This window comes from Odocoileus virginianus, chromosome 21 (assembly GCF_023699985.2).
Source record: "Odocoileus virginianus isolate 20LAN1187 ecotype Illinois chromosome 21, Ovbor_1.2, whole genome shotgun sequence".
Taxonomy (NCBI): Eukaryota; Metazoa; Chordata; class Mammalia; order Artiodactyla; family Cervidae; genus Odocoileus; species Odocoileus virginianus.
The window spans coordinates 7,486,172-7,513,556 of record NC_069694.1 but is presented as its reverse complement, the minus strand read 5'-3'; the positions used below and the strand labels follow the sequence as shown (position 1 = coordinate 7,513,556).

The following is a 27,385-nucleotide window of genomic DNA, read 5'->3' as shown; positions in this document are numbered from 1 at the left end:
AAGTACTTATTAAATGGATTTTTTAAATGAACAAAATTAACATAGAAGTAATAACTTTAATAAATATGGTAACACAAAATGTTTTCATTGTTAAATATTAATAGAATCTACTATTCTGTTCTCTGAGTAAAAACATGAATACCTTATTACCAAATTTCATCTGATGGTCATTACTATTTCCTTCTTAGGCAGTAAAAACGACTACTTTTTAATTAATATAACTTTGACCCATAAAATATAAACCTATAACACTAACCACTGGACCACCAGGGAAAAAAATCACAATGAACACAACTTGGCGGACCCTAAATACATGTAGCTGAGTTTTTCAATGTAGCTCGGTAATCTTTTTACTTGTCCTCTCATTCTGAGATTTACTGCTCCAACCTACACTACAGGTTCTTCAGAGGATTGTACCTCCCACGTTGTAACAACTGAGATTGACCAATGTTCCAGTCACTTTATTTCCTGTTCCCACCAACAAAACAGCATCTTTATCCATTCTTATTTTCATGCGTGCCTGCCCAGTCCTGTCTGACCCCATTGACTGTAGCCTGCCAGGCTCTTCTGTCCATGGGATTTTGCCGGCAAGCATATTGGAGCGGGTTGCCATTTCCTCCTCCAGGACATCTTCCCAACCCAGAGATCAAACCCTAGTCTCTTGAACTGGCAGGTGGATTCCTTACCACTGAGACACCTGGGAAGCACCATCCTTGTTTATTTCCCTCCAATTTCTGAGAAGGGGACTTTCAAGGCCAGTTCCTCTTCATGTGCTTTTGATCTCATCACCTTTGCTATTTTTCTAGACTTTATTCCATCAGTTAGCTCCTTTCTTCTTATACTTTTGACCCTTCCTTCTCTATGTGATTTGTCCACCTTAGTTTATTAACATGCTTGATTCTCTATCAACCAGAGGAAAAAATATAAATTAAAAAAAATCATTGTCTTTACCCCACGTCCCTCTCCACTGACCACCACCTTTATTTCCTTATTAAACTTTTTAAGAGTCATTCCTTTTCTACACTCTTACTCTTCCAATCTCCTACCACTTGTAATTGTTCTTGTAAAAGCTGCAATGGCCCCCATAATATTGAATTTCAAGAATATGTCTCATCTCTTATTCCTCCTGTTCCTGTCATAATTGACAGCTTATTCACTCAGCAAATACTTATCAAGCAGTTACTGAGTACTGGTCACTGAGTTAGTCACTCATAATCAAGACATACTTCTTCATGGAGTTTGCACTACTAAACTTCTTCTGGCTTTTGGTTCACCTTCTCTAAACTACTCTTCATAGCTTCTCTAAGGCATTTCCTTCCTCCACCCACCATCAAACATTGGTATTTTCCAGTGTTCTGCCCTTGACTCATGCTCTATTCTGACTTTAGGCCCTTCCTGAGAGAGCTAAACTACTCTGACTTTACTACTGCCTGCGTAATATATTTTTTTAATACCTGGATAATCTTAACTTTCCATCCTCAGCCTTGAATTTTTTTTCTTTTTTCTTTTTGGCCATGCCTTGCATGTGGGATCTTAGTTCTCCAATCAAGGATTGAACCCAGGCCACGGCTGTGAAGGTGAGAAGACCTCAATCACTGGACCACCAGGAATTCCCCAGCCCTGAATTCTTAAATGTCATTCTAGATTCAGTCCTCTTATTCATCCTTTTATATAATCAACAGTCAAGTATGATCATTTTTCTGTCTAAATCTTTCCCTTGGGGAATTCCCTGGTGGTCCAGTGGTTAGGATTCTGAGCTCTCAGTGCTGAGGGCCTGGATTCAAACTCTGATTGGATCACACAAGCCTCAGTCAGTCAGTCAGTTCAGTCGCTCAGTCATGTCTGATTCTTTGCGACCCCATGGACCAAAGCACGCCAGGCGGTGCTGCATCACCAACTCCGGGAGTTTATTCAAACTCTTGTCCACTGAGTCGGTAATGCCATCCAACCATCTCATCTTCTGTTGTCCCCTTCTCCTGCCTTCAATCTTTCCCAGCATCAGGGTCTTTTCCAAAGAGTCAGTTCTTTGCATCAGGTGGCCAAAGTATTGGAGTTTCAGCTTCAGCATCAGTCCTTCCAATGAACATTCAGGACTGATTTCTTTTAGGATGGACTGATTGGATCTCCTGTAGTCCAAGAGACTCTCAAGAGTCTTCTCCAACACCACAGTTCAAAAGCATCAATTCTTTGGTGCTCAGCTTTCTTCATAGTCCAACTCTCACATCCATACATGACCACTGGAAAAACCATAGTTTTGACTTTGTTGGCAAAGTAATGTCTCTGCTTTTTAATAAGCTGTGTAGGTTGGTCATAACTTTTCTTCCAAGGAGCAAGCGTCTTAATTTCATGACTGCAGTCACCATCTGCAGTGATTCTGGAGCCCCCCAAAAATAGTCTGTCACTGTTTCCACTGTTTCCCCATCTATTTGCCATGAAGTGATGGGACCAGATGCCATAATCTTAGTTTTCTGAATGTTAAGTTTTAAGTCAACATTTTCACTCTCTTCTTTCACTTTCATCAAGAGTCTCTTTAGTTCTTCTTCACTTTCTGCCATAAGTGTGGTGTCATCTGCATATCTGAAGTTATTGATATTTCTCCCGGCAATCTTGATTCCAGCTTGTGCTTCATCAGCCCAGCATTTCTCATGATATACTTTGCATATAAGTTAAATAAGCAGGTTGACAATATACAGCCTTGACGTACTCCTTTCCCAATTTGGAACCAGTCCTTTGTTCCATGTCCAGTTCTAACTGTTGCTTCCTGACCTGCATGCAGGTTTCTCAAGAGGCAGGTCAGGCGGTCTAGTATTACCATTTCTTTCAGAATTTTCCACAGTTTGTGGTGATCCACACAGTCAAAGGCTTTGGCATAGTCGATAAAGCAGAAATAGATGTTTTTCTGGAACTCTCTTGCTTTTTCGATGATCCAACAGATGTTGGCAATTTGATCTCTGCCTTTTCTAAATCCAGCTTGAACATCTGGAATTTTATGGTTCATGTACTGTTGAAGCCTGGTTTGGAGAATTTCGAACATTACTTTGTTAGCATGTGAGATGAGTGCAATTGTGCAGTAGTTTGAGCATTCTTTGGCATTTTCTTTCTTAGGGATTGGGATGAAAAATGACCTTTTCCAGTCCTGTGGCCACGGCTGAGTTTTCCAAACTTGCTGGCATATAGAGTGCAGTACTTTCACAGCATCATCTTTTAGGATTTGAAATAGCTCAACTGGAATTCCATCACCTCCACTGGCTTTGTTTGTAGTGATTCTTCCTAAGACCCACTTGACTTCGCATTCCAGGATGTCTGGCTCTAGGTGAGTGATCACACCTTCGTGATTATCTTTAACAACCTCATGAACAGTATGAAAAGGCAAAAAGATAGGACACAAGCCTCAGGGCGAAGTAAAAAAATATTCCTCTGTTCTAGTGAGTCTCAGAGTGAGTGGAGAGGATGGAATGACTCTCAAGGAAGCTGTGTATTCAAAAGAGCTCATTAAATATGATAATTACATATGATTTATCATTTCTCTATCAGTGACCAGGACTTAAACATAAATCACCAAGTCTCTCTGATATGAAAATTTGGTATTTACAAAGAAAAATCAATACCATAAATTTTAATAGTGTCATTGAAAACAAACATCTGCTTGTATATTTTATTTATTTTTTTAAAGAAATATTCTTTTTCTTTTAATTTTATTTAGTTTTGGCTGCGCCGGGTCCTCACTGCAAGTGGGAGCCACTCTCCAGTTGGGGCGCCTGGGCATCTCACTGCAGTGGCCTCCCTGCGGAAGCACAGGCTCCAGGGCTTGCGGGCTGGGCTCCACAGCACAGGCTCAATAGTTGCGGCACCTGGGACTAGCTGCTCCATGGCATGTGGGGTCCTCCTGGACCAGGGATTGAACCTGCGTCCCCTACACTAGCAGGTGGACTCTTCACCACTGAGCCACCAGGGGAGCCTGGCTGCATATTTTAAATGCATTAGAGGATACAGATTTAAGGAGGAAGTTGATTGCAAAGGTATCCAAAGTTTCTCTGGAAATAAAATATTTTTCTGCCTTGTCCAAGATAGGTCAGTGTAAAGTCACAACTGGTAACAATTTGTAGAAGCTACTCAGTAAAGGAATTCATAAAACAGCATGAACTCTGGTTAAACTTGGCATTTGTTTTTCTTCTTTTACAGTTCTCCCTATTTGACATTTCACCTAACATTCACACCTTCAAAATGGCCAAGGAAATGTGTAGGAATAGTTTTACAACACAAAATAAAGAAATAAAAAACAGAACAAAGTCCTAACATATATTTGAAAATGGATAATTGGGTCACATGACTCATTTTCCCATCCCCCGCCCCAATTTTTGTTTTTTTTAAATACACAATGCTATGGAAATCATTTATTTTCTTCCGGTTTATATATTCCTTCAGCAGGTGTCTTTTAACAACTGATGTCTAAGAAAGACATATGAAAATTATAAGCCTAAAGTCATTTACTTGCTAAGAGGAAAACCACTCTACTTGTTAAAACAATAATCTTCTTGTTATAAGAAGATTCCTTCTAGAATTTTAAAGTAGCAGTGCCATGTTTTCAACCTCCAAAGTCAGCTGGGTTTTATTGAGACTCCATTTCTTTGCAAGCTACACTAACTAGTACGAACTAAAATAGCTGCTTAGCTCATCATCATCTAATTTTCTGGAGTAGATATATTAAAAATGAGATTAAAACAAGACTATGAAGACCAAATAATTACAACTTAAAATAAAGCCAATACAATTATGGGATGTTAGAGTTCTGAGAACTCAAACATTGTTTCTAATGGGCACCAGTGCTAGACAGACTTTCAAATCTTTAAATTCTATTTAAAGAGACTTAAAGAAGAAAAAATTTATGAAATGAAAGTGTGAAACAAGAAAGACTTTTAATTTTTTTGGTAGGTTATTGAGAAAAAACAAGTAAGATATGGAAAAAAATCATCTTAGATCTTAACTCTTTTTATCTAAGTATATATCCCAATTGGATTCAATATCAATGTAGAACATACTACTTTTCTGGGGAGGAATTTAGCTTAATTTTTAAAAAAAGCAACAAAAGTATAACACGGCAAGTTGAGATCACCCTCTCACTTCTTTTGTGGCTATTACTTTTATTTTGGGTTTTTGGCTGTTATTTATTTTTATTTAAGTATAGTTAGTTTATAATATTGTGTTAGTTTCAGGCCTATATTATAGTGACTTAGTACTTTTGTAGATTATACTCCATTATAGGTTGTTACAAGATGACGGGTATAATTCCCTGTGCTATACAGGATAATTTTGTTGCCTATCTATTTCATATAGTTTATATCTGTTAATTCTGTTATATCTTTAATTTGCCCCTCCTCCTTTCCCTCTCCCCTTTGGTAATCACAAGTTTTCTGTATCTGTGGAACACACTATGTTTAATTTAAAGCACTGAAGTCTCAGGCAAGAGTTTCAAATTTCAGATAATAGAAATGGCACTGGTCTTCCATGGAGTCTCAAAGAGTTGGACATGACTTAGCAACGGAGCAACAGCTAGGTTTCCCTGGTGGCTAAAGAATCTACCTGCCAGTGCAGGAAACAAGGGTTTGAACCCTGGTCTGGAAACACCCCATCTGCCATGGAGTAATTAAGCCTACGCATCACGACTACTGAGCCCGTGCTCCAGAGCCTGGGAACCACAACTTCTGAGAGCTCACGCATCCCAACTGGAGAGCGGCCCTCGCTCGTCCCAGCTAGAGAAAAACCTTGGCAGCAACAGAAACCCAGCATAGTCAATAAATAAATACATAAAATTATTTTTTTTAAAAAACAGTCCTAATAATAAGAATCTAACTAGGGAACATGCCTTCTGATCAACTAATGTTTTTGTTTTCTCCAAGAAAAAATATCTAAATCCAATATATTATAGATAGCTTATACTTCTTCTAGTTTGATATAATCTTTTTTTTAAATAAAAATTTTAGTGAGGTAAAAAAAAGTTATAAACAGTACATATACTTGAGCACAGAAAAGTGCTCAGTTTTCAGAAGTGAACACACTTGTGTAATCACTATCCATACAAGAATTTGAAGAATATTAACAGGGGAGTTCCCTGGTGGTCTAGTGGTTAGGATTCTGGGTTTTTACTACAGTGGCCTGGGTCCGGTCTCTGGTTGGGGAACTGAGATCCTACAAGCCTGGCTGGGTCAAAAAAACAAAACGAAAAAAACATTAAATCAGAGTCTGCAGCATGTCCTCTTCTAGTAACCACAACCCCTCACACTACCATCATGCTGAATTCTATCACCTGACCAGTATATCTATATTTGAACTTTATATAAATGGGATACACAGTATGGACTATCTTGTGTCCAATGACTTGTTACTTTTATTGGAATTTAAACATATGCTTGCATGCAGGAGTAGTTTCATTGATTTTTCAATGTATTATTGTATTTTATTATAAAATTATACTATAATTTATGTATCCATTCTATTGCTAATTAATATGTAGGGTATTTCCCATTTGGGGTTATTATGAATAACACTGTTAATAATACTGTCTTTTGGTGCATATATGTATGCTTTTCTGTGGAATAACACCTTGAAGTGGAATTCCTATGTCAGACTATGCATATTTTCAGTTTTAATAATTCCTACTAAAAATTTTACAAACTGGCTGTACCTATTTATGTTCTGATCAGCAGTGTATAAGGGTTTCCTTGGTGGCTCTGTGGTAAAAAATCTGCCTGCAATGCAGGAGATGTGGGTTTGATACCTGGGTTGGGAAGATCCCCTGGAGAAGAAAATGGCAACCTACTCCAGTGTTCTTGCTTGGGAAATCCCATGGACAGAGGAGCCTGGAAAGCTATAGTCCATGGGGTCACAGAGAGTTTGACACAACTTAGCAACTAAACATGGGAGAAGGCAATGGCACTCCACTCCAGTACTCTTGCCCAGAAAATCCCATGGACGGAGGAGCCTGGTGGGCTGCAGTCCACGGGGTTGCTTAGAGTCGGTCACAACTGAGCGACTTCACTTTCACTTTTCACTTTCATGCATTGGAGAAGGAAATGGCAACCCACTCCAGTGTTCTTGCCTGGAGAATCCCAGGGACGGGGGAGCCTGGTGGGCTGCCGTCTATGGGGTCGCACAGAGTCGGACATGACAGAAGCGACTTAGGAGCAGCAGCAGCAGAAGCAGCAACTAAACAACAGCAGTGCATAAAATTCCAACTGCCCTAAATCCTTGTCAACACTTGGCATTGTCGGCAGTCATAGTTTTAGCCATTCTGTTACACTTTGTTTTTGAAAAATTATGCTGGCATAATAATTATGTAACAATCAATTCAGTAATCAACTGAATGACTGGATATAGATATGGTTCACAAGATTTCAGATGACTTCCAGCCCTTTAACAGATATCAGAATTATTAAACTTTTAATTAAGTTATCTTTCCAAAATGCTTTTAAAAATTCCCGCAAACCAAAATAGTAGCACTGTTATATACCAGGGAAAGAAATGCTATCACACTGAGGTATTTAAAGAAGTATTAAGGGAAGTTCATCTGGTAGAGGAGGAAAGGGTAAAGCACAAAGAGAAGCTACCACATACACAGAGGGCTTTTAAAAAAATTCTAAGTCTGACTTAGATATTAACAAATCATGAATTTCTATTCATAGACCTATAAAGAGCAGGCAGATTTATCTTACAGAGATTCCCCTTCTAAAGACTGCTTAAAGAATACAGTTGATAAGAGTCTTATAAATAACAAAACTTTTCTGGAAAAAAAAAAAAGAATATATTGGAGAAAAATGCCTCAAAATTTTCAAATGCTTCTCTGTTGGGTTTCAAAAGGATAATATCATGAACTCTTTACTATGAAAACTTTTTAAAATGAAACCTTACTTAATAAAATAGAGACACAGTTTCCTAACTGTGAGTTCTCTAAATTAAAGAAATATTGAAGTTCCAATTTAAACAAATTTGTGATAGTGAACACTGAACATGAAAGACACCATTTCTTCATTCAAGGTTTATCTGATATAAATATAATAACTCAAAAATATAATAGGCTTACATGAGTCAATATTACAAACAACCAGTTTTTTTATTTTTATTTTTACAGAATGCCACTTTTTAATTGCACTATTATAATATGGTAGCCATACTAACAGACAAAATTAGAAAATAGAGAAGAAAATTACTCATCATCTCACTTCACTAATACAACATTATTAATATTCAGTATACTTTTTTCTACACATTTTCCCTGAGCATATCTGACAAAATTATAATGTTCATAATATGTACTTAGACTTTTCCATTTTATTTCTATCAGTTACAGTCATAGAATTTTACAGCAAATTAGATTAGCAAAAAAAGTAAGAAAGCAAAGAGCATAAGAACAATGCATTGTTTAATATGGTTTACCTCATAAATAGGAAGTGCAGGAGAGTTCCATGCATTGATTCTTGATTCATTGATATCAACAACCGTCACCCTGATTTCAGGGCACATGTGAGCAATCACACTACATGTGGGTCCACCAACGTAGCCTGCACCGATGCAGCAGATCTTCTTAATTTCAAACATGACTGTACTGGAAGAGAAACAGTAAGACTGACTGTTGAGAACGGAAGATTTAAAGAAATCACACTGCACATTCATCACACTTTATAAAAGTTGTCAAGGTGACAGGTATAGGGAAAGATTTCCTACATTCAGACCCATTAAGAATTATGAAAAAACAAATGGGACCTAATGAAACTTGAAAGCTTTTGCACAACAAAGGAAACTATAAGCAAGGTGAAAAGACAGCCTTCAGAATGGGAGAAAATAATAGCAAATGAAGAAACAGACAAAGGATTCATCTCAAAAATATACAAGCAACTCCTGCAGCTCAATTCCAGAAAAAATAAATGACCCAATCAAAAAATGGGCCAAAGATCTAAACAGACATTTCTCCAAAGAAGACATCCAGATGGCTAACAAACACATGGAAAGATGCTCAACATCACTCATTATCAGAGAAATGCAAATCAAAACCTCAATGAGGTACCATTACACGCCAGTCAGAAAGGCTGCTATCCAAAAGTCTACAAGCAATAAATGCTGGAGAGGGTGTGGAGAAAAGGGAACCCTCTTACACTGTTGGTGGGAATGCAAACTAGTACAGCCACTATGGAAAACAGTGTGGAGATTTCTTAAAAAGCTGGAAATAGAACTGCCATATGACCCAGCAATCCCACTTCTGGGCATACACACCAAGGAAACCAGATCTGAAAGAGACACGTGCACCCCAATGTTCATTGCAGCACCGTTTATAATAGCCAGGACATGGAAGCAACCTAGATGCCCATCAGCAGATGAATGGATAAGGAAGCTATGGTACATATACACCATGGAATATTCCTCAGCCATTAAAAAGAATTCATTTGAATCAATTCTAATGAGATGGATGAAACTGGAGCCCATCATACAGAGTGAAGTAAGCCAGAAAGATAAAGACCAATACATTATACTAACGCATATATATGGAATTTAAAAAGATGGCAACAATAACACAATATGCAAAACAAAAAAAGAGACACAAATGTACAGAACAGACTTTTAGACTCTGTGGGAAAAGGCGAGGGTGGGATGTTCTGAGAGAACAGCATTGAAACATGTATACTATCAAGGGTGAAACAGACCACCAGCCCAGGTTGGATGCATGAGGCAAGTGCTCAGGGCTGGTGCACTGGGATGACCCAGAGGGATGGGATGGGGAGGGAGGCGGGAGGGGAGATTGGGATGGGGAACACATGTAAATCCATGGCTGATTCATGTCAATGTATGCCAAAAACCACTACAATATTGTAAAGCAATTAGCCTCCAATGAATAAAAATAAATGGAAAAAAAAAAGAATTATGTAAACAGTGATTAAAAAAAAAAGCAATGTTCCAATTGGATGACCTAGCCTGTTCTCAGCTGTACCAGCACGAAACATGGAAAAAATTATAGTAATTGATATCACTGAAAAAGTGTCACAAAGATTATAATGACCTAATATTTAGAAAGTCAAGCAGCACAATAAAACCTCTGCCCTCTAACACAGTAGCATAATTGCCAAGGGAAAATTCATAGGTGAACACACCCATGCAATTCTTGCTTAACTAAATGCTGATGTACAAAGGTCAGCTTTATGACAGGTTTAGACTAAAATGACAGATGTTAAGATTACGTCTAAACCCAGAATATACCTCTGAGATTATATTCCCTGCACAGTTTAGCTTCAGCAATTCTTTCTTAGGTACTGGACAGAAATCTTAAACTCTATTTCACTTTAATCAGAAACTATGAAATAGTTAAATGAAAGTAATTTCTGTAGTTGGGCTTTCGTAGCTCCATTGGTTAAAGAATCAGCCTACAATTCAGAAGACCTGGGTTCGATCCCTGGATTGGGAAGATCTCCTGGAGTAGGAAATGGCAACCCACTCCAGTATTCTTGCTGGGAGAATCCCATAGACAGAGGAGCCTGGAAGGCCAGTCAATGGGGTCACAAGAGTTGGACATGACTTAGCTATTTAGACTAAATTTCTGTAGTTAGTAAAGCTATTTCGAAGATTTTGATGACTTTTCAAGTGATTAGCTGAACTGATTCACACTAATCAAAACGACAAGGGACTGAGTTATGCAAAAGAATGTCAGTTTATTCAGGAATAAGAACAAAATTAATCAAACTGATCAAATTCTTAGAAATTTTGTCCTTGTCAAGGACTAAATCTAATCTCAGACATCATCTGATCTAACCATTCATGGATTCCATAAAGAAGGAAAATGGTAATCATAAAGTTTAAGAACCTGTGAGTATATTTCCGCTGGATCAGAGAAGGTAATACGGAAGGCTCATCTAATTACAATGCCTGGCAAGTATATCCCTGTAGTGAAAAAAGGTATACGAAGCACATAATTAAGATGATCCAGTTCCCTCTGATACGAATTTTCACTAATCAAATAATGTTCTAATCTTCACTGGTTCTCTGGGTAAGCTTCCCTACTAGAAATGAATGGCCTGAGAACCCATACAAGTATCCTGGTCTGAGCTAATGAACAAGTAATCTGGTTTATAAATTGATCTTTTGGTTATGATTAGAAGATATCAGCTCCCAGAGTCTGATCTCCAATGACTCCTTTTTTCTTTTCGGCTGTGCGGCTTCTGGGATCCTAGCTACCGGACCAGGGGTCAAACCCCGGCCCCCTGCAGAGTAAGCACAGAGTCCCAACCACTGGACTGCCAGGGAATTCCCTCCAATGACCTTTTAACAACTTAAAATGGAATTTTAGTAAAACAGTAAATATGTACAGAATTTGTAATCTAATGACTTCTGAAAGAGAGCGATATGCTTAGCAATATGCATACAAAGTAATATTTTAAATGTATTTTTATTTTGAACAGGTAATAATCATATGAATCAAAAATTAAATCTGAGGTGTTCCCTAATGGTCCTGTGGTTAAGCACTTTCACTGCAGTTGGTCTGAATTCAGTCCCTGGTCAGGGGACTAAGATTCCACAAGTCACTTGAGGCAGCCAAAAAAATAAAAATAAAAATCTGTGTAACAAGGTAAACAGAAGCCTCACACCCACCCCATCCTTATCTACTTTGCTACCACAAGCAACCTTTGCTAGTATTCCAGGAATCACCTTAAGAAAAACATTGAACCCAGAAAAATAAACTTTTGGCAACCATGTATCTTTCATTACTTCAGCCTTCTACTTTTCAGTTCTGCCTGTTAATACTCTCTCAGCCTCAAGTGCCCTATAGACAAGGGAAATGTATGGGGAGATATGACTGCGTGGGAATTGCTTAGTGGCTAAAGCTGAGGGGAATGTTCTGGAAAGTTCCCACCTATGGGAGGGACAGGTGGGCCTGGAGCAGGTTTACAAAGATGTGTTTCCAGCACTCACTGCTGCTATCCCCTCTACAGTAGAAGGATCTTGGCATCTGGTTTCAGAAAAAGTGCCTCAACCTTCTTCAGGCTTATCCCCTTCTCCTTTATGAAAAATCAACATTCCCAACTTACGGGTCTACTGTGTGGGCACAGCAGAGAATTTGGCCATAGAATAATATAGGTCCTGACCCTCAACTACTTAACAATTTATTTAGAGAATAATTCAACTGAAAAGCGTTTGTTAAAGAACCCCCTAAGTATCAGACACTATTGTTCTATGTACTATAGATACAACAGTGAACATGACAGACAAGAGTTCCTACCTTTAGGTAGTTCTATTTCAGTAGGAGAGCACGCAAACAAAACAATGGCAGTTGTGGTAAATTCTACATAAAGGAAATAAAGGAAAAGTTGAAAAAGAAAGACTGTGGGGAATGGACTATTTTATTTAGGGTAAAGCAAAACAAAGGTCCGTCTAGTCAAGGCTATGGTTTTTCCAGTGGTCATGTATGGATGTGAGAGTTGGACTGTGAAGAAAGCTGAGCGCTGAAAAATTGATGCTTTTGAACTGTGGTGCTGGAGAAGGCTCTTGAGAGTCCCTTGGACTGCAAGGAGATCCAACCAGTCCATCCTAAAGAAGATCAGTCCTGGGTGTTCACTGGAAGGACTGATGCTGAAGCTGAAACTCCAGTACTTTGGCCACCTTATGCGAAGAGTTGACTCACTGGAAAAGACCCTGATGCTGGGAGGATTGGGGGCAGGAGAAGGGGATGACAGAGGATGAGATGGCTGGATGGCATCACCAACTCGATGGTCATGAGTTTGAGTAAACTCCGGGAGCTGGTGATGGACAGGGAGGCCTGGCATGCTTCGATTCATGGGGTCCCAAAGAGTCCGACATGACTGATCAACTGAACTGAACTGAACTGAACTGAACTGAACTGAAGTCTCTCTGAGGTGACTTTTAAACTGACTTAAAAGATAAAATGGAATTAGTCACACCCAGATAACATGGTTAAATTATGCAAGGGAGTATAACCTCATTCCAAGAGTTGACTCATTGGAAAAGACCCTGATGCTGGGAGGGATTGGGGGCAGGAGGAGAAGGGGACGACAGAGGATGAGATGGCTGGATGGCATCACTGACTCGATGGGCATGAGTTTGAGTAAGCTCCGGGAGTTGGTAATGGGCAGGGAGGCCGGCGTGCTGCAGTCCATGGGTCGCAAGGAGTCGGACACAACTGAGTGACTGAACTGAACTGATAACCAACTAAATGGCAAAGTAAGTGTTAAAGTCCAGGGGAATCAAAATAAGAAAGCTCCTACATCAAGGGAAATGTAAAATCTAAGACTGGCCTAAAGAATAAATAGGATATAGAAAGGAAATATAAGCGGGGAGGGCATTTCAGATGACAGGAGGGAATAGATAAGGACTTACATACAGAAATGAGTCCAAAGAAGTGAGGTGATCTGCCTAGTTACAAGGGGAAAAAAAGTGGATATTAGGTAGTGAGAGGCAATGTTATATGCCAGCCTGGGTGAGAAGAAGGTTTTGGGGAGAATGGATACATGTATATGTATGACTGAGTCACTTTGCTATTCTGCTGAAGCTGCGACAACATTGTTAATTGGAGCTTCCCTGATAGCTCAGCTGGTAAAGAATCCACCTGCAATGCAGGAGACCCTGGTTCGATTCCTGGGTCAGGCAGATTCCCTGGAGAAGGGATAGACTACCCACTCCAATATTTTTGGGTTTCCCTGGTGGCTCAGATGGTAAAGAATCTGTCTGCAATGCGGGAGGCCTGGGTTCGATCCTTGGGTTGGGAAGATCCTCTGGAGGAGGGCATGGCAGCCACTCCAGTATACTTGCCTGAAGAATCCCCATGGATGGAGGAGCCTGGCGGGCTACAGTCCATGAGGTCACAAAGAGTCAGACACGACTGAGCGACTAAGCACACACACCCCAATACAAAAGAAAAAGTTTTGTTTTTTTAAAAATAATTTTATTTTTTTATTTATTTTGCGGTGCTGGGTCTTAGTTGCTGCTCAGGCTTTTCTCTGGTTGCAGTGAGCGGGGGCTGCTGTGTAGTGGCGGTGTCTGAGCTTCTCATTGCAGAGGCTTCTCTTGCTCTGGAGCGCCGGCTCAGGGAGCTCAGACTTCAACAGTTGCAGCTCCCAGGCTCCAGAGCACAGGGTCAATTCACTGTCAGTTGCTCCTCAGCATGTGGGCTCCTCCCAGATCAGGGGCTGAACTCATGTCTCTTGCATGGGCAGGTGGATTCTTTACCACTGAGCCACCAGGGAAGCCCACAAGTTTAAAATTACCAAAAAAAAAAAAGTACTAACAGGTAATAATTGTCTCCTAGAGTGGAAATGAATTGGAAGTGGGTCTCAAATGCCTTTTTCAGGAAGGTATGACCATAAAAATCCATGAGGCTATAATTTAATAACTTAAGGAAACAGCTGAAAGTAACCATAACAATCAAAGGCATTAATGTATCTAAAACCTAACAAGCTCCATTGAAGGAAAATAAGAAGGAATGATCAGCGTAGAGCCTGGAAAAGGAACATTAAGAAGAATGACGTTTATTTCAGAGCTGTCTAAAGAGTGACACAAAATCTGGAAGTCAGAAGTGTTCTGGGTTCAGAACAGTGAGGCAAGAAAAGGCTTTCTCAATGCTTGGATGGCAAATTACCCCCATATTCTTGGCTCTGATTCCACTCTGCCTTATGAGTTCAGATTGCCAGGAATTACAATACTAGAAAGGGATGACCTGGGTTTGAGACATCAGTATTCCAGGAACTAGAATAAAATTTCCCTACTGTATTAGCAAGGTTCCATTCTAGTATATTCACCAGTCTCTTATGAGCTTAGGCATCGTTAAATTAAAACCTAAAACCTCATTAACCACAGCTCTGTGGGAGAAAAAAACCAACCTTCCAGATCTGTAAGGCTGAAGGTCAAGTCCTGAACTGTGACAAATCTGAAGGCCTACCTACCACACACAGCAACACCCTTCGTGGATAGGTGGCCTCTCTAACCAAAACCAATGCATGTGGAATACCTAAAAAGTGAAATCTCAAAGGACTTTTGAACAAAAGGATTTTATGGTGTTACCACTTAACCCATAGCCAAGAGGTTGTAAGGGCAGCCTATGCCCTCAATCTCAACCAGAACAGGTTCTGTTAACATTCTTACAATAAACATGGGTTGAAGGTCTACATGATGAACTCTTGGGCTCAAGAGCTTAATAAGGTGGTCCCAGGCTAACATTTCTCTGCTGCTCTTCACCTAAGCACCTAGAATAGGCTCTCACTAACTATTAACTGGATGAGTAACTCTTTATTAAGGGTCTTTTTGAGATGAAAACTGTTATTTGAATATTTTTAGCTCAGACGGCTTATCATAGTATTTTTGCAGATTGTCCAAAATCCTATCATCCTTTCTCTTAAGGTAGAACTTTAGCATGTCTTCTCAGAGTTACTTCTTTTTTCCAAAAAGAAAAAAAAAAAAGATTATGGCTGTGCCGGGTCTTCAGTGCTGCTTGCAGCTTGCTCCAGTCGTGCTGGCTGGTGGGGTTGGGGGTGGGGGGTGCTACTTTTTGTCGCAGTGCAAGGGCTTCTCATTGCAGTAGTGTCTCCTGTCTCAAGCTCCAGGCGCATGAGCTTCATTACTTGTGACACACAGGCTTAGAAGCTGCAGCTCCTGGGCTCTCGAGCGCGCACCAGCTTAGTTGCTAAGCGGCATGTGGGACCTTCCTGAACCAGGGATTGAACCTGTGTTCCCTGCACTGGCAGGCGATTCTTTACCACTGAGCCACCAGGGAAGCCCCCAGAGTTACTTCTTATCCACCTTGGTCGCCAGGCCGTATTCAGCTTGCCTTTCATATAAGCAGCCAGGGTAAATTGTTGAAGGCAGGTGGGCCTGTATTATAGAACTGCCTGTGTTTTGGGGTACCCCTGTGACAATGCGGAAATTACTGAAGAAGCCCGATGTACCATCTGTGCAAGTCCAATAAATTACCACTTGGAAGTTTCAACAAAATCTTCAATAAGCTTTAATATGGAGCTTGATACAGTGTTAGTGATGTACTCTGCCTGACACAGATATCTTCTGGTACCACTTTAAATTTCTACTTTTATATACCTTCCGATCCTCTACTGTGCTGTCTGGGAAATGGTAATATTTGCTTACCAATGAGTCAGTTTGGAATGACTTTTTATTCCGTGTTTTGGGCAAGTCACAGCAATCCAAGCTGTTCCAAAACTATTTTTCATTTAAAATTTTATGAATTCAGATCAATATTTCAACCTACAAGCTCTGGCTAACAAAGAGCGAACCTCCGATTACAATCTAAGGTGAATATAATCCCTCCATCTCCACCCCTCTTCAGTACACTCTATAACTACCCAGTATAATGGGCCTCCCTCGTGGCTAAGTGGTAAAGAATCCATCTGCCAGTGCAGGAGATGTGGGTTCAATCCCCGGGTCAGGAAGATCTCCTGGAGAAGGAAATCGTAACCGAGGCCAGTATTCTTGCCTGGAAAATGCCATGGACAGAGAAGCCTGGCAGGCTACAGTCCATGGGGTTGCAAAAAAGTCAGATGCAGTTTAGTGACTAAACAACAACAAAGCTAAGGCAATGGATGTCACATCAACTTCACACATCATCTGAGACATTTCAGAAATGAAATACTAACAGATGCCTGACCTGGGGAGAATATTTAATCAGGGAATAAGATTGTTAACCTTGTATCTAAAGGGTTTCATGTGAAGCTGTGCAAACAACGCGAGAGAAGATGAGTATGCTTATTAGGTGCAGTTTCCTATTAGAGGAGTGCAGCAACAGGAGAAGAAAGGAGACCCTTTCAATCAGGGTTGTCTATCCCTTACCTTAAACTAGAGGCTGGGCACTACCAAGCAATCTCAGAGCACACAGTAACGTCTTTCATTTCCAGAACCACCCTCCTACCCACCAAGGAACAGACCAGACTACTGTTGCCCATTTCTTAGGGGATTTGAAGAAACTCACAGACTCGCTGTGTCTTTGAGGGCAGTCAATGAACAGCTACTCTTCTGTATGTCCCTGAAAAGTTCCCTACCAGTGAATCCTTCTTTTCTATATACCAGAATTCTCGACCTTACTCAATTATTTTCCTATATATAAAGAGGTATAATTTTTCAAGGTCTCACACAAACACGATCTCCTGAAACACTCCGGAAAGGCCTTCCTTAACATGAAATAAAGCCATTATATGATGTGGCGGCCAACAATGCATTTCAGGACAGCTATGTAGATGTCACGACAGAATATCTTAGGACTTCGCCTTCGAAAAGGCTCTCTGGTTCGTTTTCTTGTCAAGTTTCTTAAGAGGGGCGGTCAGGGAAGGGGGAAAAGCGTCAGCACTCCATGTGAGCAAATCTAAACACAAAAGACTTTGATTCAGAGGCCAAAATGGGGTCCCTAAGCAAAGGACCACTTCCTTTGGTGATGTTCGGCTTTCAGAGGCGCCAGGGAAATCTCACTTAAGTCGGAAAGTGGGAGAAAGCAGAAAAGAGAAGCGGTTGGAAGACTCGCCGAGTCTTGAATTAAAAGCCTAAGCTATCTCTCTTCCAGGGCAGCAGATCCAAAGGACGATTCCCGCCCAGAGCCCAGAAGAGGAGACGAAGAATCGTGACACTGAAAGCCTCGGACCGCGCGCAGGGAGCGACTGGAGCAGCGCGCACACCCCGCCCCGTTCCTTCCACATCCCGGCGGGGCCCGGGAGCACCCCACTGGGCGGCGGGGCCAGCCCGAGAACGGCGCTTACCCACTTCCAGGCACCGAGCGCTGCAACCGCTTCTATCCCCCCGGCTCGGACAGCTCCTCGCTCTGGGCCGCGCAGCCGCAGCCTCAGCACTCGCGCCCTGCTCCGGCTGATCTTCCCTCACCGCACACCCTTCTCGGGCTGCCAGGCGCCGCACCCTGAGTCCCGGGCCTGAGCCCGTATTTAAAGGCTTCCACCCGAGAAGGCGGAGGATTCATTCCCTGGGAGCCAAGCCCTCCCGGACTCTGCCCTCGGTTGCATCCCTGCTCCCCCTCCCGCCAAGCTAGGCCAGGGCCCGCCCCAATTTCCTGCGGGCCCTGGGGCGGGGACAGGGGGCGTGGCCAGCCGTGGCTGGGAGGGGGGACTGACCCGCCCCCGGCCGACGCTGAGCAAATCCGCTGCGTCCAGCTCAGCGGCCCCGCCCCTGCCGCGAGCCGCGCTGGGCGGGGCTGCGTGCGCTGCGGGTCCACCGAGGCGCAAGCGGCTAGAGCCGGGGGAGCGAGTAGGTCAGGTAGTAGTTCCCCCGTCGTCTGAAGTCTTCTCTTGCCATCTGGCCCCCGGTTCCTTCCCTGTGTCCCCATCCTGTCTGACAGCGCTGAGGTGGAGCCGCCTGCGCGCCAGGTCAGCCATACTTTGGGGCTGAGGCCCAAGGGGACCGGAAGGTCCAGGCCCCCTTTCCGGTCTCCCCAGCAGCCTAGAGAGCCTGCCTTGTCTTCCGGCTCCCCTAGACCTTGTGGATCAAACGTGGCCAGCAGCCTCCTCCACTCCCACGTCCTCCAGGCGCGTGGATCCTTCGTACCCTTGCGGGCCCGAGTCCCAGGGCTTAGTCAGTTTACATAGACCCACCGCTTCTGGGAAGGAGTGACGCCAGATGGATGCTGAGGCCATCATGACTGGACCAGTTAGTGATCTCCACCCTGATCCCGGTGGAGAAGCGAGACAGCCATGCCCTCCAGGCATATTTTCCAGATGCTCCTGCCAAGTTCGGGATTTCAGACATCTGTGCACGATAGGTAGCAGACAGCATGCCAGATCTAAGTGCCGCGTATGAGGAAGAGTGAAATTAACGTATGGAGCTGCGCACTTTTAATGAGAGCAGTTCTATTCCAGTTTCCCCACTCCAAGGTCATCTTAAACCTCAAATTTAAAGGGTGGGGGAAAAAAAGCAGTCATGACTTTTTCCTTCCTCTGGTTAAATTAATTACATCCCATGGATGGACCTCGAGATTATCATTCTAAGTGAAGTCAGTCGAAGATAACTGTATCAGTCTTATGTGTGGAATCTTTTTTAAAAAAATGATACAAATGAACTTTACAAAATACAAATAGACTCACAGACATAGAAAACAAACTTATGATAACCAAAGGGGAAAGGGGAAGGAGGGACGTATTAAGAGTTTGGGATTAACATATACACACAACTAGATGTAAAATAGATAACCAGGGACTTCCCCGGCAGTCTGTGGTGAAGACTCCCTGCGTTTCCACTGCAGAGGGTGCTGCTGGTTGGATTCCTGGTTGGGTAACCACCGGTATACCGCTGGGCAGGGCCAAAAAAAGAAAAAGATAACCAAAAAGGATCTAGTGTATAGCACAAGAAACTCTACTTGGTATCTTGTAATAACCTGTAATGGGAAAGAATCTGAAAAAATTTTATATATATATATAAAACCAAATCACTTTGCTATACACCTGAAACACCATGTCATAAATCAATTATACTTTAATAAAAATTTTTTTAAAAAATAAGAATTACTTCAAGTAATATAATCTGTACATGAAGTCAAAGACCATTTTGAAACATGTCAAGGAAAGTGGTTAGAAGTTTATAAAGGCATGCTATAATACCATATAGATGATAGATTTCTGATATGAGCATGAGGTGCACTTGAAACAAGCTGTTGAATTGTTTGTTGTGAATCCTAGAAAACGTGATAGCATGTGTGGTCCATTCTATATTCTTAAATTGATTCATTCAGTAAAGATGTAGTGCCTATTGTGTTAGACATTATCCTAGAGACCAAAGATAAATCAAAATCCAATTCTTTCTTCCAAAACTCACAGGCTTGTAGGGGAGACAAATGAACAAGTAATTTCAGTGCATTTAATAGAGGTGTTTTTTTTTGGTGTTTTGGCCATGACACACTACACTGCATGTGGCATCTTAGTTCCCAGACAAGGGATCGAACCCCCACCTTCTGCACTGGCAGTACACAGTCTTAATCACTAGACCACCAAGTAAGTCCCAGGGGTTTTTTAACTTGGTGCATACATAGATTTGTTTACTGTTACAGTCAGCTTTCTAATAAAAAACCACTATTCTAGTCCCTTTATTTTGAATTCAACATTTTTCTACCTATTATTCACTTCACATTCTTTGTTAGTATTTTGGTAATGATCATAATCTTCAAAAAACTCAAGAGACTCTTAGAAATGAAATCAAACTATCAATAATAGCTAGAATGGGCCTTTGGATATAGGACAATGGTTCTCAAAATGTGCTGACCATTTCTGAGAACTTTTCAAGGGATCCGGAAGGTAAAAAACATTTTTATGATAATACTAATATGTCCCTTTCTTTTTTTAATCATTCTCTCACAAGGATATGGTTGAATTTTCCAGAGGCTGTAGGACATGTGATATTATAACAGGTCATTGTGTGTGTTAGTCTCTCAGCCATGTCCAACTCTTTGAGACCCCATGGACTATATAGCCCACTAGGTTCCTCTGTCCATAGGATTCTCCAGGCAAGGACACTGGAGTGGGTAGCCATTTCATTCTCCAAGGGATCTTCCCGACCCAGCGATCAAACCCTGGTCTCCCTCAGATTCTTTACATCTGAGCCACCAGGGAAGACCCTATAACAGGTGTGAGGATATTATAGACTTACAAAAATGTAAAGCAATGCCAATCTTCTAATTTTTTATTTAGAAGTAATTTTTTAATAAAAATACATTATGTTGACATGAAATGGACTTACAGCTTTCCTCATAGCTCAGTTGGTAAGGAATCTGCCTGCAATGCAGGAGACTTGGGTTTGATTCCTGGGTTGGGAAGATCCCCTGGAGAAGGAAATGGCAACCCACTCCAGTATTCTTGCCTGGAGAATCCCACGGCCATCCTTGGGAGCCTGACAGGCTTCAGTTCATGGGGTCACACAGAGTCGGACACGACTGAGCGACTACACCACCACCAATGGGCTTATTATTGCTAAGTTTAAGGAACTGATGTATTTCTGTGTGATTTATCAATTTTCATTTCTAGTAGGGCCAATACAAATAGCTATAATAAACATGAAAAAGCTTTTTGGGGTCTTCAAGTTTTAAATGTGTAAAGGAGTCCTGAGAACAAAAGTTTGAGAACTGCATGTGGTAGGGCAATTATCTTCAGATTATGTATCATGGAGCTCTGAGTTTCCCTGGTGGTGTGTCAGAATCTATGAGAGAGAAAAGGAGTGGGAGATTAAAGCTGACAGAGCACTGTGTCTCCGACTTCCTTCTCCGTATCAGAGAAGTTCTACTTTTATCTGTCAATCTGCTTCATATTATCAAAATTTCATGTAGGATTTCAGTTTACAAACACGTTCCTCTTAAAATTTAAAAAGCGCTTGATTCAGTCATTCAATAAGAATTTCCTCCAAGTGTTTACTATGTGATTAAAGTGTGCTAGTCATTAGGAATAGAATTGTGAGTAAAGAATGGTACATTCCCAGCCTTCCTACATTTTGCTCTGGGGAAACATCAGTAACACAGAGGCATGTAAGATAACTTTATTAAGGAAGATATATACAGTCTTGTGGGAATACACAATAAAAGCATCTGACATAGGGGTCAGGGATGCTTGCTCAAGCTTGTTTGCTTTTGGCTGTGCTGGGTCTCCGCTGCGGCTCAGGCTTTTCTTGAGCTGTGCCGAGCAGGGCTCTGCTCTAGCTGCAGTGGCTCTTGTTGCCGAGCACAGGCCGTAGGGCTCAGTAGCTGTGGCCCTTGGGCTCTAAGGCAAAGGCTCAGTAGTTGTGGCACATGGGCATGTGGGAGCTTCCCAGACCGGGGATTGAACCAGTGCCTCCTGCATTGGCAGGCAGATTCTTTACCACTGAGCCACCTGGGAAGCCCTTTCCTCAAGTTTTGAAAATTAAGCTCCTAAAGGAAATATAGGCATTAACTGGGGGAAACAAAGAGGGTGATTGGAGGAATAAAGAGGATGGATTTAGGGAGAGTAATTCAGAGCTAAACATAGCCATCAAGAATTAGAAGCAGCATGTCCAGTGTAGTAACCCAGGAGATTTAGAGCAATGAACAGATTCAAGAGATGATCAGGACTTCCCTGGTGGTCCAGTGGTTCAGAATCCGCCTACCAATGTACAGGACAGGTTTGACCCCTGATCTTGGAAGGTCCTATAGCCACAGGGCAACTAAACCCAAGCACCACAACTACTCACCCCATGTGCTGCAACTATGGAAGCCAGTGTGCCTGAGAGCCTATGCTCTGCAACAAGAGAAAGCCTGCATACAGCAATGAAGACCCAGTGCAGGCAAAAATGAATAAATAATAATGTTTTTTTTTAAAGAGTAAGATGATCAAGGAATAAAAGCATAATGATTTTAGTAATATCCTCCCCCTCCTCTCATCTCACACCAAGGGTGTCACTATCTTGGCTTTGACAATAAAGGTTAGTTATGCCTTGCACAGATAATATTTAAGGCAATCAATTTCTTAAACAACTAAGGGAATAAATTTCTGGCTCAACTTTCACAGGTACTCTTTCTCAAAATTGATTTGTCCAAAAATTGTCCATTTTACAAAAGAAAGACTTACCTTTTATCCAAACAAACCCTTACTATGATCCATTCGCCAGGGATAAAATTCTGGGTGCCAAACAAAGGGATCAAGTGAATTCTGGTTTGGGGAAACTCCCTTATACTGATTAATCAAGACACTTGAAACCTGTCTTTCCTCATTTTATATTTATTTTTGTTAAGGGTGAAGTTCAGAGTTAGAAACAGGACATTCTGGACATGTTCTGAATTCCAAAAAAAAAGATGTCATTTAAATTAGCAACTTGGAATATTTTAAAAGCAATTTAAATATTTTGCAGGACTACAAAAAATGGCAAGAGGTAGTGGATAAAATTGACATGGATAGAATTTAAAAGATTTATTCAGTAAACTAGTTAAACTTAGTTATATCAAATCTTACAGTACTTTTTCCACTTGGAGGTTTCATCTTATATGGTGTTTAATACTTTTATTAACAAAATTATACTCACATATCTAAAAACATATTAAATGTCAACTTAAAATTGTCTAAGCACTGACTAAAATCAGAGACATTCTCGAAAATTTCCAAGGTGTTTCAGTTCAGTTCAGTTCAGTCGCTCAGTCATGTCCAACTCTTCTCGACCCCATGGACTGCAGCGTGTCAGGCTTCCCTGTCCATGACCAACTCCTGGAACTTGCTTAAACTCATGTCCATCATGTCGGTGATCCATCCAACCATCTCATCCTCTGTCGTCCCCTTCTCCTGCCTTCAATCTTTCCCAGCATCAGGGACTTTTCAAATGAGTCAGTTCTTCGCATCAAGTGGCCAAAGTATTGGAGTTTCACCTTCAGCAACAGTCCTTCCAATGAATATTCAGGACTGACTTCCTTCAGGGTTGACTGATGTGATCTCCTTGCAGTCCAAGGGACTCTCAAGGGTCTTCTCCAACACCACAGTTCAAAAGCATTAATTCTCTGGCACTCAGCTTTCTTTATGGTCCGACTCTCATATTCATACATGACTACTGGAAAAACCATAACTTTGACTATACAGACCTTTGTTGGCAAAGTAATGTCTCTGCTTTTTAATACATTGTCTAGGTTGGTCATAGCTTTTCTTCCAAGGAGCAAGTGTCTTTTAATTTCAAGACTGCAGTCACCATCTGCAGTGATTTTGGAGCCCAAGAAAATAAAGTCTATGACTATTTCCACTGTTTCCCCATCTATTTGCCATGAAGAGATGGGACCAGATGCCATGATCTTCATTTTTTAAATGTTGAGTTTTAAGCCAGCTTTTTTCTCTCCCCTTTTACTTTCATCAAGAAGCTCTTTAATTCCTCTTCACTTTCTGCCACAAGGGTGGTGTCATCTGCATATCTGAAGTTATTGATATCCTTCCTGGCAATCTTGAGTTCAGCTTACGCTTCATTCAGCCCAGCATTTCTCATGATGAACTCTGCATATAAGTTAAATAAGCAAGGTGACAATATACAGTCTTGATGTACTCCTTTCCCAATTTGGAACCAGTCCTTTGTTCCATGTCCAGTTCTAATTGTTGCTTCTTCACCTGCATACAGATTTCTCAGGAGGCAGGTAATGTGGTCTGATATTCCCATATCTTTCAGAATTTTCCACAGTTTGTGGTGATCTGCACAGTCAAAGGCTTTGGCGTAGTCAATGAAGCAGATGTTTTTCTGCAACTCTCTTGCTTTTTCTATGATCCAGCAGCCATTGGCAGGATGTTGATTTCTGGTTCCTCTGCCCTTTCTAAATCCAGCTTAAACATCTGGAAGTTCTCGGTTCACATACTGTTGAAGCCTCACTTGGGAGAATTTTGAGCATTACTTTGCTAGTGTGTGACATGAGTACAATTGTGCGGTAGTTTGAACATTCTTTAGCATTGCCTTTCTTTAGGATTGGAATGAAAACTGACCTTTTCCAGTCCTGTGGCCAATGCTGAGTTTTCCAAATTTGCTGGCATATTGAGTGCAGCACTTTCACAGCATCCTCTTTTAGGATTTCAAATAACTCAACTGAAATTCCATCACCTCCACTAGCTTTGTTCACAGTGATGCTTCCTAAGGCCCACTTGACTTCACATTCCAAGGTGCTTAATCACACTGATTCTGGCATGAAGGACAGCAGCTGGGCTTGCAGCTATCTGAATGCTTTGAGGCTATCAAGTTTTATCTGCAAGTCTTATAGTCTCTTGTAGTTTTTGCATTATAATCTTGCTGTTACTCGTGGCTTTACTGAACAACTGTATTAAAAGAAATGAAGGTAGTTGTAGAGATTCTGTTTGGTTTGCTCACACATGAAGCCAAATAAGTTTAGGTGAAAGGTACAAATCAAGGCTTAGATCCCCTTCTGCCTCCTTGTGTATTTCGGCCAAACACAGAAAAAAAAGAAATGACATCAACAGTACGGTTTCTGAAGTGGGAGGGACACATGAACCTATGTTAAGAGCATCAAGATTGCTTTGCATTGAGTTCTGAAAGGAAAAAAAAAAAACATTTAAGATAGTATGCCACTTTTCAAAATTCTCTTAGAAATATACAAGTAATAAAGTTTAAAATTATAGATCTAGGATTTGCTAATGGAGTGGATGGCTGCAGGTGTGTAGAAAATGAGGTAACTAGAGGATGTTAGGGGGCTGAGTATTGAAAGGGTTGTCTTCTTGGATACTGACACCAGAATCACCATAGAAGAAAGCTGAAGAGAGGCAGAAAGTCCAGTGCTAAAATCTTCAAGGCGGGAGGGGGGATCGGGATGGGGAACACATGTAAATCCATGGCCGATTCATGTCAATGTATGGCAAAAACCACTACAATATTGTACAATAATGAGCCTCCAATGAATAAAAATAAATGGAAAAAAAATTAAAAAATAAATAAAATCTTCAAGGAGTGAGGAGTAATGCAGAGGTCTATAAATAACTGTGAAAGCTAGGGTAGAACACTCTAACAGCATGAGTTTCAAGAGTTGGAGAGTTATAGGGAGGAGAGGAGGACAGCCTGGCTGTCCAAAAGAGGAACTGGGAAGAGGTTCACTCTGTCTCCATTCCTTGGTCATATGATCTGGGAAAGAAAAGAGCTCTCACTCAAGAGGCAAGAGTTAGCACCCTTAAGGAAATACCATGTTTTGGGGAAGGGAATGTTCAGAGAAGGGGTTGAAAATATCATTTTGCAGATGATGCCCCTTAAGTTTAGGAGGTTTGGGGCATGAGGAAAGGTATGAGCTTGAATCAGCTGAAGGGGCATGAATGATGATGGCCTTGGAGTCCTGGACTTGTGGAAGCCAATATAAATAGGGGTATAGGACACGACAGGACTAAGCGAGCTAGTCTCTAAGGCGAATCACCACAGCTGGGCCACGAGTGTAGGGAGAGAGTAGGGAGCCTTGGCAAAAACACGTAATCAGTGAGTCTTGCTATCAGACACGACGATATTGGCACGGAGGCCAATACGGGGTGACATCACTGTGGAGGGGTCTCTTGGGTATCACCTGACAACTCCGCACATACTCTTATCTCCCATCTTAAAACAGCAATAGAAACGTCCTGCCCCAGACCCACATCGCACTCAGGTTACAACTGCATTTCTCTGCTCCCAAACACTGGAAACCCTTCCCAAGAGCCACTTGTACTAGTCGCCTTCCTTACCCTGATTTCTTTCCTTAACTACTCCATGCTGGGTTTTCATCATTACTCCAACAAAACACCTTTTCTCAAGTTCACTATGAATCCTTTGTCAAAATGTTCAACTCTCCACCTCCATGTTTTTTCTCAGTAGAATTAAACACTACTGAACCCTCCTCCCTTTAGAGATCTGCTTTCTCTTTAGGTTTCCAAGACTACGTTCATATGGTTTTCTTCTTCTTTCACAGGATGCTCCTTCTCAGTCTATTTTGTAGGTTCCTCTCTCAACCAGAGCTCTAAATAGTACCCAGGTCCCAGTCCTGGGATTGCTTAAGTTGAAATATAGTTAACATAAAGCATTATGTTAGTTTCAGGTATACTATGTAATGATTTGACATTTATGTACATGAAATCATCACAAGTCTAGTAACCATCTGTTCTCAAAGTTAGTAGACTATTTTCGACCACAGTCCCTATGCTGTACATTACACCCCTGTGACTTATTCACAACTGGGAGATTTGTGCCTGTTAATTTCCTTCACCTATTTTGCCTCCCCTGCTCCCCACACCACCGCCCACCCTGCTCTCTCCCTTCTGGTGACCACCCATTTGTTCTGTCTGTTTTCATTTTCTTAATATTTCACATAGCAGTGAAATCATATGGTATTGGTCTTTCTGACCCACTTCACTTAGCGTAAAATATCCTCTAGATTCATTTATGTCACAAAGAGCAAGATTCCTTTTTTTTTTAATGGCTGAATAATATTCTATTCCATGTATACCACATCTGTATCTGTTCATCTATCAATGAACACTTAGTTGCTTCCGTGATCTTTAGTATCTGGATGCTTTCCAGGTCATAGAGCAAAAGCAAATTTTCACTTTTGTGTGTTTTCAGAACAGTTTACATGTCTAGCTCCTTTTGGGTAACATACATCTGCTCATATAATTAACACTATTGGATAGCAAATGTCTACTGGACCTGTATTCTAGGAAGAAATTAACAAAAGAAATGTAATTTCAACCCAATTTCCTAGAGATTCTTAGAATCCTTACTTCTGAATACTGGCCCCAGATTGCTATTACATAAATATTCTTCTCATAACTCAAAGCTCTTCTCGCTTAGGAATGTCTTAGTTAAGGGTAAAAAAATCTTACAAAAAAAACCTGTTTAATAAAGGACTTTAACATTTTACTAGGCAAAAGATGTTTGTTTCTCTTGCCACAAAAACCAAACAGAAAACAGTGAG

The 27,385-nt window shown here is 41.2% G+C and overlaps 1 protein-coding gene across 1 annotated transcript in view; it reads right to left on the bottom strand.

Annotated features, from left to right (window-relative positions):
- UGDH (UDP-glucose 6-dehydrogenase) overlaps window positions 1–17,973 on the bottom strand; it is a 33,393-nt gene extending 15,420 nt beyond the window's left edge. Inside the window, exons 1-2 of the mRNA XM_020878973.2 lie at window positions 17,745–17,973; window positions 8,431–8,599 (exon numbers count right to left, since the gene is read on the bottom strand). Of these exons, the coding sequence (XP_020734632.1) occupies window positions 8,431–8,592 (162 nt within the window). The 5' untranslated portion in view covers window positions 8,593–8,599; window positions 17,745–17,973. The remainder of the gene's footprint in view (window positions 1–8,430; window positions 8,600–17,744) is intronic.
- Window positions 17,974–27,385: the final 9,412 nt, after the last annotated feature.